This window comes from Oryx dammah, unplaced genomic scaffold, assembly GCF_014754425.2.
Source record: "Oryx dammah isolate SB20612 unplaced genomic scaffold, SCBI_Odam_1.1 HiC_scaffold_18, whole genome shotgun sequence".
In the NCBI taxonomy this organism is placed as follows: Eukaryota; Metazoa; Chordata; class Mammalia; order Artiodactyla; family Bovidae; genus Oryx; species Oryx dammah.
The window spans coordinates 66,018,750-66,032,589 of NW_024070202.1; the positions used below are offsets into that span (position 1 = coordinate 66,018,750).

A 13,840-nucleotide genomic window follows, 5' to 3' on the forward strand; every position below is an offset into this window, starting at 1 on the left:
CCTTTCCTTTTGAATTCTTTCCTTAGATAAATTCACAGCAGTGGGAAGGCAGGTCAGAGGTCATGGCCCATTTTATGACTCTCTGTATTAACAAAATGAAGGGCTCATCCTTTGCCTCTTTCCACAAAATATCCTAAACCAGCCCACTGTCTTACTCCAATAATACATTGTCACAATTCGTTTTTGTTATTCTTTACTCTCTACTCCAGGAAACATGATCTAGCTTTATCTAGCAAAACCTATCCTTTCTTACCCTAAAATGAGACCATGAGAAAAATATCTGAGGCTATGAAATGGAATACTTTGACTAACTTTGCTAACAATGAACAAAGAATCTGAACATATAAATTCTGGATCATACTGCAAACTGTTACAGGTTTTCTACTCTATCTGCAAAAACCACCTTTTAATGAATCAACAAGCTAAACGTATCCTGTCCAACAGGGTAGGCCACTAGTCACATGTCTAGCGATTAAGATCTGTTTCCAGCACAGGGGCCACAGGTTCCGTTGCTGGTCGGGGAACTAAGATCCCACATGCCATGTGGCATGGACAAAAAATAAATAAATAGGTTTAGAATTTCAGTTCCCCAGAAGCACTAGCCCCATTTCAAACGCTCAGCAGCCACATGGCAGAGGCTAGCGGCTACCATACTGGACAGCAACAGCTTATAGATTATTTCCACCAATGCAGAAAGTTCCGCTGGGCAGTGTGACCTACACTGAATGGTTTCTAAAGTCTCCCTCAGCAATGGGTTCAATATCCTTCAAAATCATTCTTCAACTCTCTCTCCTGCCCTATGCAGTAATAACTATAAGAAGTGATGATTACAGACTTCTGTATTTATGCCCTCCCCCAAATGACAACATATAATAAAAAAAATTATACTCAGAAAGAATTAGAAGAAATAAAATTTTAGAATATATCTATCATTATTTCTCCTTAATATGTTTGTGTGTACGTCGTACAAATCATTTTTCAAACATTTTCCTTCATGGTTGCTATTAATATTTACCTTTTATTACAAGCAGTTATAATAAATTACATAAACAATAAGTGATACATACCCAGGCATGTTTCCTCCAGGTCCAATGAAGGTCTTAAACATTAAGTTAAAAGGCACTGGAGGGGAAAGATCATTTCCAGTAGTGGGAGATTTTACATTGTAGTTTACAAAAAGATCTGCAAGTTCTTGCTGTCCATAGTTATCGAGCTAAAGAATACATCAAGAAAATGATTAGTGTAAGAGACTGAGAAAAAACAAGGCATAACAATAAAATATTATATATAAAACCCTACCCACCATTAAAATTCACCCAAAATAAAAATATCAGATTAACCTAATCTTCAAGATGTCTATATTAAAACCATACCCAATTTACATAGCTTACATTCACGAACAGAGAAATGGAATGTCTTTGTAGGACCAACCTAAAATTCACACGTGTACCATTTCACAATGAAAGATAAGGGAAAATATCTCGTTCAATTATAATAGCTACTGGTTGGCAAGAATCATGCGAATGAGTTTACACAATGAATTTTACTACTCTGTATACTTAAGAGTCAGGTGCACTTCCCTGTCTATTAATTAAATGTGCATGTAACTTTCCTCTCCCATTAGACATTATGGGAGAAGCTTGAAGGCAGAAGCTGTGTCTTATTCACTTCTGCATTTCCCAGTGCACTGCACATCCTATACACTGATGATCAATGCCAAACCCTCTAAAATGATATAGGATCTCCAATTCAAGAACCTCGAATGACTATGACAAATGACTATGACATCTAATAGTAAAGAATATTTAAAACTTAATAAAAATAATTAGATAAATCAACTAATGATTTATGGCCATTCAGGATCAGAAAATCCTGGGTAAATTGCTCAACTCCACCACGGATGGGTTGTGTGATTCAGGATCAAGTTCCTTCCTAACCTCTCTGAGCCTGTTTGCTTATCTGTAAAATGGGAGAACAGACTCTACCTTGTTTCTTAGCCATAGAGGGTGAATAAATGCCTTTTAGATAAACTATTAATATCATGCTTCATAAAGCTGAGAAGGAATCACAAGCATTAAGAGATGCAGAAAATGCTATTATATGCTGAAGCAACAGATGGGCCTCTGCCCAGGAAATTCTTTGGGGCCATTTCAGTATCAGGCCACCTCCATGGGTTTCTAACACTTCACTGAAGATTAAATTGACAATACAGAACTGACCCTTGAACAACACGTGTAACTTACAGCCAGCCCTGTCTATCCACAGTTATTCTGTATCTGCAGATTCAACCACCTAAAAACTGTGTAGTACTGTAGAGTTTACTACTGAAACTCATCACAGTGTAAGTGGATTTGCAAAGTTCAAACCATGTTGTTCAAGGGTCGACTGTATGTGTGTGTGTATGAGATATCACACATATATATGATATGGCAATCAAAATCAAAATCCAAACTGTTCTCCTGGAACATATACCTGATGAAACAGAAAGTCAGTGCTCAAACTATAAATTATGACTTAACAAAAAAACTACTTCCTGTTTCTGACAATTTATTTGGAAATGAATGAAGCTGTTAAGATCAAAGACACATACACACAAAATCTCTAATAAATCTACAATTATGAATGTGAAAGAGAATAATTTAGGTGTAATCTGAGGTGCTTTTCATGTCTTCTTTCTAGTAAGGGTCATGTCTTTGGAGAAGGAAGGAAATGAGAAATGAGGGTGTGGCCGTAACAGTATTAAAGTACAAGAATTCATTTTCTAAGCCATAAGCAACAACGTGGAAGAAATGAGTTTCAAAAAAGGAATAAAATATACTTCATATGGCCCAAAATAAATTGGCAGATGAGTCAATAGCCAGATTAAGAAGTTTTTCAATTTAAATGACGAAGGAGAAAATTTCTCAGCTAATGTTGGGAAAGCCAGATACTGCAGAGGAAAATCAGCAGGTTTTAAAAAATCATGGCAACAGTGGAGAAGTGTCCAGTAATTTCCATCAGAGGAAAGTAGTGTTAGGGAGTCCTCAGTTTAGTCGCTCAGTCATGTCTGACTCTTTGCGACCCCATGGACTGCAGCATGCCAGGCTTCCCGGTAAATCACCAACTCCCGGAGCTTACTCAAACTCATGTCCATCGAGTCAATGATGCCATCCAGCCATCTCTTCCTCTGTCATGCCCTTCTCCTCCCGCCTTCAATCTTTCCCAACATCAGGGTCTTTTCTAGTGAGTCAGTTCTTTGCATCAGGTGGCCAAAGTACTGGGAGTTTCAGCTTCACCATTAGTCCTTCCAATGAATATTCACGACTGGATTTCAACATTCCAATATTCCAATGTTCCAATGAATATGCATGACTACGATTGACTGGCTGGATTTCCTTGCAGTCCAAGGGACTCTCAAGAGTCTTCTCCAGCACCACAGTTCAAAAGCATCAATTCTTTGGCGCTCAGCTTTCTTTACCATCCAACTCTCACATCCATACATGACCACTGGAAAAACCACAGCTTTGACTAGATGGATCTTTGTTGGCAAAGTAATGTCTCTGCCTTTTAATATGCTGCCTAGGTTGATATAGCTTTTCTTCCAAGGAACAAGCATCTTTTAATTTCAAGGTTGTAGTCATCATCTTCAGTGATTTTGGAGCCCAAGAAAACAAAGTCTGTCACTGTTTCCATTGTTTCCCCATCTAAATTTGCCATGAAATGATGGGATCAGATGCCATGAACTTAGTTTTCTGAATGCTGTTAAGTCAACTTTTTCACTCTCCTCTTTCACTTTCATCAAGAGGCTCTTTAGTTCTTCTTCACTTTCTGCCGTAAAGGTCATGTCATCTGCATGTCTGAGGTTACTGATATTTCTCTCAGCAATCCTGATTCCAGTTTGTGCTTCATCCAGCCCAGCATTTGGCATGATGTACTCTGCATATAAGTTAAATAAGCAGGGTGACAATATACAACCTTCATGTACTCCTTTCCTGATTTGCAACCAGTCTGTTGTTCCGTGTCCAGTTCTAACTGTGCTTCTTGACCTGCATACAGATTTCTCAGGAGGCAGGTCAGGTACTCTGGTATTCCCACCTCTTGTAATTTTCCAGAGTTTGTTGTGGTCCACAAAATCAAAGGCTTTGGCATAGTCAATAAAGCAGAAGTAGATGTTTTTCTGGAACTCTCTTGCTTTTTCAATGATCCAACAGATGTTGGCAATTTGATCTCTGGTTCCTCTGCCTTTTCTAAAACCAGCTTGAACATCTGGAAGTTCATGGTTCACGTACTGTTGAAGCCTGGCTTGAAGAATTTTGAGCATTACTTTACTAATGCGTGAGATGAGTGCAATTGTGCAGTAGTTTGAACATTCTTTGGCATTGCCTTTCTTTGGGATTAGAATGAAAACTGACCTTTTCCAGTCCTATGGCCACTGCTGAGTTTTCAAAATTTGCTGGCATATTGAAGCACTTTCGCAGCATCATCTTTTAGGATATGAAATACTTCAACTGTACTCCCATCACCTCCACTATCTTTGTTCGTAGTGATGCTTCCTAAGACCCGCTTGACTTCACATTCCAGGATGTCTGGCTCTAGGTGAGTGATCACACCATCGTGGTTATCTGGGTCATGAAGATCTTTTTTGTACAGTTCTTCTGTGTGTTCTTGCAACCTCTTCTTAATATCTTCTGCTTCTGTTAGGTACGTACCATTTCTGTCCTTTATTGTGCCCATCTTTGCATGAGATGTTCCCTTGGTATCTCTAATTTTCTTGAAGAGATCTCTGCTGCTGCTGCTAAGTCTCTTTAGTAGTGTCCCACTCTGTGCAAACCTATGGACAGCAGCCCACCAGGCTCCTCTGTCCATGGGATTCTCTCGGCAAGAATACTGCAGTGGGTTGCCATTTCCTTCTCCAGAAGAGATCTCTAGTCTTTCCCATTCTATTGTTTTCCTCTATTTCTTTGCACTGATCACTGGGGAAGGTTTTCTTATCTTTCCTTGCTATTCTTTGGAATTCTGCATTCAAATGGGTATATCTTTCCTCTTCTCCTTTGCCTTTTGCTTCTCTTCTCTCAGCTATCTGTAAGGCCTCCTCACACAACCATTTTGCCATTTTGCATTTCTTTTTCCTGGTTATGGTCTTGATCCCTGTCTCCTGTACAGTGTCATGAACCTCCGTCCGTAGTTCATCAGGCACTCTTGTCTATCAGGTCTAATCCCTTGAATCTATTTGTCACTTCCACTGTATAATCATAAGGGATTTGATTTAGGTCATACCACTGGTTCCAAATAGGAAAAGGAGTACGTCAAGGTTGTATATTGTCCCCCTGCTTATTTAACTTATATGCAGAGTACATCATGAGAAACGCTGGGCTGGAAGAAGCACAAGCTGCAATCAAGACTGCCAGGAAAAATATCAATAATCTCAGATATACAGATGACACCACCCTTATGGCAAAAAGTGAAGAGGAACTAAAAAGCATCTTGATGAAAGTGAAAGAGGAGAGTGAAAAAGTTGGCTTAAAGCTCAACATTCAGAAAACTAAGATCATGGCATCTGGTTCCATCACTTCATGGGAAATAGATGGGGAAACAGTGGAAACAGTGTTAGAGTTTATTTTGGGGGCCTCCAAAATCACTGCAGATGGTGATTGCAGCCATGAAATTAAAAGATGCTTACTCCTTGGAAGGAAAGTTATAACCAACCTAGATAGCATATTCAAAAGTAGAGATATTACTTTGCCAACAAAGGTCCATCTAGTCAAGGCTTCCAGTAGTCATGTATGGATGTGAGAGTTGGACTGTGAAGAAAGCTGAGCACCAAAGAATTGATGCTTTTGAAGTGTGGTGTTGGAGAAGACTCTTGAGAGTCCCTTGGACTGCAGGGAGATCCAACCAGTCTATTCTGAAGGAGATCAGCCCTGGGTGTTCTTTGGAAGGAATGATGCTAAAGCTGAAACTCCAGTACTTTGGCCACCTCATGTGAAGAATTGACTCATTGGAAAAGACTGATGCTGGGAGGGATTGAAGGCAGGAGGAGAAGGGGATGGCAGAGAATGAAATGGCTGGGTGGCATCACAGACTCGATGGACGTGAGTTTGAGTGAACTCCGGGAGCTGGTGATAGACAGGTAGGCCTGGCTTGCTGCAATTCACAGGGTCGCAAAGAGTTAGACACGACTGAGCAACTGAACTGAATTGAACTGAACGGTCTAGTGGTTTTCCCTACTTTCCTCAATTTAGGTTTGAATTTGGCAATAAGGAGTTCATGATCTGAGCCACAGTCAGCTCCCAATGTTGTTTTTGCTGACTGTATAGAGCTCCTCCATCTTTGGCTGCAAAGAATATAATCAATCTGATTTCAGTATTGGCCATCTGGTGATGTCTACGTGTAGAGTCTTCTCTTATGTTGTTGGAAGAGGGTGTTTGCTGTGACCAGTGTGTTCTCTTGGCAAAACTCTGTTAGTATCTGCTCTGCTTCATTTTGTACTCCAAGGCCAAATTTGCCTGTTACTACAGGTATCTTTTGACTTCCAACTTTTGCATTTCAGTCTCCTACAATGAAAAGGACATCTTTTGGGGGTATTAGTTCTACACTCAGCCTTACTTATTCATACACAAGATAGAGAAAATCTTACTTCTTGGATGAAAAAAAAAAAAAAAAGCATTGGTTTTTTTTTTTTTTTAAATCCAAGGAAGTAAATAAAATTTAAGAGATGAGCTGTGGTGGATTTCATGATCAAACATGGTACTGGAGAAATACTTTGCTTAAAAGGATAGATGAGGTGAGAAATCAGCAACATTCACATACAGGCATGTGATCCTCCTGGGGCAAAGGTGTGCAGTATTCATCAATTTTTAAAGGAGTTTGTGGCCCCCCCAAAAAGGGTAAGAACTACTTTTGATATAGAAGGTATTTCTGCATTTGGCTAAAAGTCAGAATAGATGATCTCAATGCCTTCTCTAAAACTTGTCAACTTAAATACAAAACTAAAGGTCTACCGGAAAAGCAGGGGCCTGCTCCATCAGGCTCTAAGAACAGCACATGGTCAGGGACAGTCCAATCAGAAGTAGATCAAGTGGCTGATGAGACAGTCTCACACCGATGTCTGCCCCAAATCTCCACGCTGAACACTACCCATCCTTAGACACTGTCCTGGTTTTTGCTATTAAATCCAGGAAACTGGTTTCCAAGGAGAGAAAACTAATTTCATTCCTATTTACACTGACTTGCTAGTTTGACATAAATAAAGGGTTAGCCATAAAATGCTGACAGAGAAAATAAAAATGCAAAAACAGATGATATGATGGACAGAAGGTAAGCTCTCCTTCTATACTATTGTGACCAGGTCAGCACAATATGGAATTCAAGTCATCGAATGCTAAAGAAAGACAGCACCTACCTGGGTTATCATGATAACATCTCTCAAGTACTTACCTGGGCCAAGACACTTTCCATCTCTGATTTCTTCTCAGCAGAACACTTCTTATCAGACATCAATTTCTGTAAATGAGCTGCAAGAATAGTGTTGTACATGTCAATTTCAATCAGTGGGAAAAAAGGACAATGTACTTTTGAGTTTCAACATTGGGCAGGTGAAAAAATGAACCCAAGGATAATATTCTTAATTTATATGAATCCTATGGCTGATTTTACAGAGACAGTCATGATACTCTCTTGATTCTTTCGGTGACTTAGAATTTCTAATTATCTGTATATATGTGTGTATATATTTCTTTTTTTTTCAATAAAGGACTTGTTCTATATACTAAGATCTGTGCACTTTATTCTTTGTATATTATGTCCCAAGAAAAAAAAATGTAAAAACTTGAGAGAAAAGTTTAATCCAAACCCTTTGCTTTGATCAATCCTACTTGAAAAGGTGTTTACTTGAGATGAAAAGCCATACCTTTCAACAGATGGTCAGCACGGAAACACTCTCCATTTTTTAAATCTTTCACCATGAAGTCAGCAAATTTGTCTACATGGCCAGAAGTCCTAAGTTAATACCAAGTCAATTAGTCATTTTCATATAGCTTAACACATAAATTTTACCTTTTAAGACAATCTGCCATCTATATATTTATCCATAGCTTACATCTGTGTATCTGACAGATGAAAGCTCCCATATCCATTATGGAATATCCCATGGTAGATAAAAATGTATGCCAAAGAAAATTCTTCCTTAAATCTATTCCTACCTGCTTCCCAAGTTCTCCCTTCCCTTAGGAAAAAAAATATTAGCTAGATTATACTTTTTCACAAATTGTCAAGGTCTGTGCTACTTTTCAGGATCAGTTACTCCATGCCTATCCCATTATTGTTAGTGATCCAAGCAAAAGCCAAAACCATGGGGAATTTGACTAGCCAAGAATCTGCGAGAACTCAGAATAGACACTGAACCTTAAAGAAAGAGTTTTCTGCCACTGAAACCTGTAGGGACACTGGTATTATCGCTACATGGCTCCCATTAACGAAGCAAGTAGCTAAGAATAGGTTGTCCTGATCTTTTAGAGCTATCATCAAGAATTCCAACTTATTTTAATTGCCTGAAATTATTGAGAGAGAGCTTAAAGTACACAAAAGGCTCCTCTGGTGACTCAGATGGTAAAGAATCTGCCTGCAATGCTGGAGACCTCGGTTCGATCACTGGGCTGGGAAGATGCCATGAAGAAGGGAATGGCTTATCACTCCTGTATTCTTACCTGGAGAATTCCATGGACAGAGGAGCCTGGCAGGCTACAGTCCATGGGGTTGCAAAGAGTCAGACACAACTGAGAGACTAACACTTTCACTTTAAAGTACACAAAAAGTGAAAATTAGCTCTTTAACAAGCAATATTAAATGAAATGATGAAAAATAGTAACAATTCCTCTTTCAGTTTCATATCTGAGAAATGCTGACCTGCTTTCAACAATGTTGGTAGGAACAATCTAAATTTCTGCATTGAAACATCAATATACATAGTAGTATTTAATTTAAAATATGTACATAGCTTTGCCCAGAACTTCTATGAATTTATACTAAAAAAATCACCAGGATATACAAAAAATTCATCTATTAGGATGTTCAGCACAATCAAAACTCAGAAACTAAAACTTAAACGCCTATACTAATGCACCAGCGAAGTAAATTATGCCACATCTGTAAGAGAGAATACTATTCTGTCACTAAAAATACTTCTGAAGCTTATTGATATAATGTTCACCTATATTAGGTGAAAGAAAGCACTGTGCTACCACTAAATGCCACACTATGCTACTTCTAAGCTTAAAAAGAAAGGATAAATACAACATTTTAAAATGGCTATCTGTTGGCAATGAGTATGTTTTGTTTTTATTTTTCAGATTTTCACAATGAACATGGGTAATTTTTTTTTAATCAAAAAGTTACTTAAGTATATAAATTGAAAAATTTCAGCCTTCGAAGTAGAAATCTTACTTTAAAACTGGCTCAGGGGTAAGCATGGTACAATCAATCTCCAGGATCTGTTCCTCTTGGATAAAATGCTGCCTCCAGGTCTGAATAATATTGTTTTTTAAAGCACATCCAACTGGGCCAAAATCATAAAGACCACTCACACCTGCAAAATGAGAGGAAAACGTACTTTACCTTATCACTCTGAACAAATCAAAGCAAGAAGACATCAGAAAGCTGAAAGACTCACATATTCCCAAAAAATGTATTCAAGCCAACACTTCAAATCCCCCAATACTAAAGAGTCGTATTTCCAACTAGCTGACAGATGTTTAAACTGAAAAGGTCTTACTCTATTTACTATTTCTGTATGTGAAGGCTGAAATTTCAAGTAGGATTAGAAAAACCTAAAAACAAAAAGAAGCTCCTCCTTATGGAAGAAACAAAATGAAAAAGCAGATTATAGTTTTCTGCCATAGAAATGAGAAAATGACTTGCTGCATCAGTGGAAGAATGATGCCCAATACCCCATTCTCCAATTTATTCTTGGTATTTGAGCCACTATTTAAACCTCAAGAAATAAAACATTTAGAGATCTGCTCGGACTAAAAATCAAATCAAGTTTCGGCGGCAAAGTATTGAAAGTTTAATACTGTTGCAATAATCTCCGTTACTTATGAAAATATCAGTGAATTATATTTGTCTATATAAATTCATGTAGTGTTCAGAGGGATGTAGAAACTTATCTGCATAGCTAAGAAGAATGGTTTCACCTGGCAGCTGCCATAATGAATAACACAGGAACCAGGGTTTATCACTGCCCTGTGGGGAACAGCACAGTGCAGTTGGCCAGTGCTACAGACGGCCCTCCACTACTCCCAAGTCACCACTGGGATTTTACGAAGAGTCTGATATGTACACGGACACACCAGACACTTAGTATCTGCCTACCCCTCCAATTCCCTGAGTCCTAATGGAAAAAAAGCCATCTTCAAGAATAAGGAGGGTAGAAGGAAATAAGAACTGGTATCATACCAAATGAATGACTAAACAAATAAATGCAAGGTAGCTATCCTCTGCTTTGCATGACCTGATACAACAAGATATCAATTGGCAAGTTGTGCTTTCCATTTAGGAACCATATTAAAGCCACTAACAACACATTTTTTTCATTCATTAATCCCCTACCTCCATAAATAGCAAAAGCTTGATCATAGAAAAACCTCCTCTTCAGAGTATCTTCCATTTTTGCTCTGTCTACAACATCATCTTTGGGCTGTAATGCTAGCTCCTGTAAGAGATTTTTAAAGAGAAAATATGTGACTGAAGGAGTGAGTGGGAATTTCAGTTTACACACCTAAATTTACTTTATTCCTCAGATTTCAATATAAAATTTATCAGACAAGATTTTCATACCCTTAAAACAATAGAAACCTTGGAGATTTTTCCCTCTGAGTTACAGAAAAGATACTTTTATTTAACTATTTAGGAAAATGTATGACTATTTCCAAGAGTATAAAACTAAGCTTACTTAGATGTAGATACTAATAAGCAGTATCTAAATTTTAGAGGATCACTGTAGTGAAATAGTGACTTAAAACTCCAAATGAGGAATTTTCTGGCTTCCCAGTGGTTAGGACTGGACGCTTTCACTGCTGGGGCTGAGTTCAACCCCTGGCTGGGGAACTAAGATGCCACAAGCTGTGCAGCTTGGCCAAAAAAAGAAAAAAACTCCAAACGATTTCAGTTTAGTGATGTGAAATAATATGAGAGGTTTGTGAGCAGGTATCAGATGAATAAAACTTTTCCTTAAAAGAAAAGATTTTAAAACAGCATAACCATTATTTGTAAATATAAAAGAATTCCTCAAGAAGAACACAACTGCCTTCCAGGGAAATTAATGGAACACAACCAGTCTAGGGTTTTTGTCTGGTGGGAGGAATAGGTTAGGGTGAGGAGAAGTTTTGTAGAAAAGCTGACATTTTGAATTACACATTGAAAGGAAGGAGTCCACCAAGTGGAGAAGGAGGAGAAGGCATTCTGGATAAACAGAGATAGAGCAACTTTTAGATTTTTTTCTAGGTCTCTCCCACCCACAGAGACTAAGTAAAGATGAGCAGTTCTATACCTACTTACGTTCCTTTCCAAGGATCCAAGACTCACCTTTGCTTCCAGAATCCTCTTCCGGGCTTTGAGCTCAGATACAGCCTTGTCTACATCTACTTGGGGTGCTTTATCTTCTTTGAGTTTTCGTACAAGATCTCCCTAGCCAACAAAGAGAATCTGTAGTCATGATTGGTTTCAGAAGTAAAGTTTGAAATGTGCTTTTCAGCAGGTCTTTTAAACAGTAGCTGTGTGAGAATGAGGAAATTCAAAGGTTTATTATGTGAAAGGTCATTATGAATACTGTAGGTCTCTGCTCTCAGCATGTATAATCTAAACATATAGACAGGTACATAAATAACTACACTTGCACTGTGATTATTACTGGTTTGTTTTCTTCGTGGGGAGGAGATGCACAGAGGGGAGAAAAGCACTGATCAAAAAGTAAAAACCCTGCTGGTATCTACCGGGTAAGACTCTGCCTTGCAATGCAGGGGGATGAGGGGTCTGATCCCTGGTTGGGGAACTAAGATCCCACATGCTACAATTAGGCAGTACGCACTCTGCAACTAGAGAAAGCCTGCTCCCTGCAACAGAGATCCAGCACAGTAAAAAAAAAAAAAAAAGTAAAGAGCAAGATAAGCGCTGAGAACTCAGAAGAACCAATGACTAGACTACCATCTCCTTGAATCTCTTTTTTCTTGCATACAAAAAAAAAAAGGCTGTTTTAGTTTTCTGCTTACTTCTCTGCCCATTTGTTCTCAGTCACTTACCTTCCTCTGCCCTTTACTGTGGCATTTTTTTCCTTGCTAATTTCTTTAGACTGCTTTATTCACTTCCAACAACCTACCACCCGTACACTGATTTTCTCTAACAGTAATGTGGTAGAATAAGTAATCTGAGAGAACAAACAAAACGTTACCACATGGTCTGGGAAATTTCAAGATGAGAAATTAAAAGGTATCAAATTAATAGAGCCCTGGGGGGCCCAACAGAAGCAATTGCTCTCTAAAGTAGACCTTCCATAGGCCTTTCAGGATTTTCAGTTTAAGGTTACCAAAATAAGAACTCGGCTCAAAATTTTAAAATCCATGAGGAAGAAAGACACCATAAATGAGACTCGGCAAAAACAACAAATAACAAAATTAGATCCTTTAAAAGTATTAGAATGACCACACATACTTTTTAAATGCTTAAGATGTTTAAAGTAAAATAAAAAGAGGAATCAAAAACATGAGTAAAGAATAAGAGACTATAAAAACAATCAGGGGACTTGCAAAAGAAACACATAGAACTTTAGAAAATAAATCACTGAAATTAAAAACTCACTGGGCAGTTTAAACAGCAGATCAGAGAGCTGAAGAGAGAATTAGTGACTTAGAAAAGAAATTATCCCTGGATAATTTTCATTCCATGGAATGGAACAGAAAGACGAAGTTGAAAATACAGATAATCAAACACAGAAAAGAGATTGGAAATGGGATACGTGTTCTCCTTATTCCCCTCCTGTCAGGAAGCATTTCACAGGAGGCTTCCTGTCTGCTGCTTTGCATCTGTCATGAATCCTCTGTCCCTTATTAATTCCTGAATATTCAGGAACTAAGTGGAGTAGCCAACGACCCCGGGGGCTTAGGAATGCATGCATTGCCTTCCTTAGTTTTTCCATACGGTGATGAGTAACTATTTACAACCCTCTTCCTTTTTATGAACCATTCGGTGAAAGTGATTATTTACAACCCTCTCTCTTTCATATGGATGACCTCATGTTTCCTTAATAACTTCTAAGTTTCGATTTTATCTCTGCTGAAAATAGCTACCTTGTAAGACAGTATAAATACCCACACAATGTTGAATAAAACACCTTTGCTCCATCAGAGCTGGGGTCCCCGTGTCTTTCTTTCTTTCCTCCTCGCTCTCTCTTTCAGGCTAATTCTCTGGAGCGCAGGAACCCGTCGTGCTCCTTCTCCGGCCCAGGCTTCTAAGACCCTCTTGAGAAGGCGCACTGTGCCTTCACCCCTCGAGAGGACGCCAGGTGCCTTCGTGAGCGCCGCAAGCCCTGTATCAAGGACTTTATTGGTTTTCTGTGTGAACCAAAGAATATCAGCCTCTTTCTCTCTTTTACTGTCTTATCATCGACTCTGGACCATCAGGTTCCGGTGCATTAAAGGACCTCAACAAGTGGCGTCCAAACAGAAGCCTGGTGCACTTGGCAGATTCGGACAAAGTGACCCCAAGGGCCTATAGAGGCCGGTAAGTACTAAGAGATGGGTAATATGGCTGGAAAGCCCCATCACTTTTCTACTTTACTTCAGCACTGATTTAAAGTTCAGGGACTTTCAGT

At 38.7% G+C, this 13,840-nt stretch overlaps 1 protein-coding gene across 1 annotated transcript in view; it reads right to left on the minus strand.

The window, feature by feature from the left end:
• The window catches only part of GARS1 (glycyl-tRNA synthetase 1), a 51,176-nt gene that overhangs the window by 25,203 nt on the left and 12,133 nt on the right, over nucleotides 1-13,840 (minus strand). Inside the window, exons 2-7 of the mRNA XM_040259693.1 lie at nucleotides 11,560-11,661; nucleotides 10,585-10,687; nucleotides 9,421-9,562; nucleotides 7,889-7,977; nucleotides 7,417-7,493; nucleotides 1,068-1,213 (exon numbers count right to left, since the gene is read on the minus strand). Coding sequence (XP_040115627.1) covers nucleotides 1,068-1,213; nucleotides 7,417-7,493; nucleotides 7,889-7,977; nucleotides 9,421-9,562; nucleotides 10,585-10,687; nucleotides 11,560-11,661 — 659 coding nt within the window. The remainder of the gene's footprint in view (nucleotides 1-1,067; nucleotides 1,214-7,416; nucleotides 7,494-7,888; nucleotides 7,978-9,420; nucleotides 9,563-10,584; nucleotides 10,688-11,559; nucleotides 11,662-13,840) is intronic.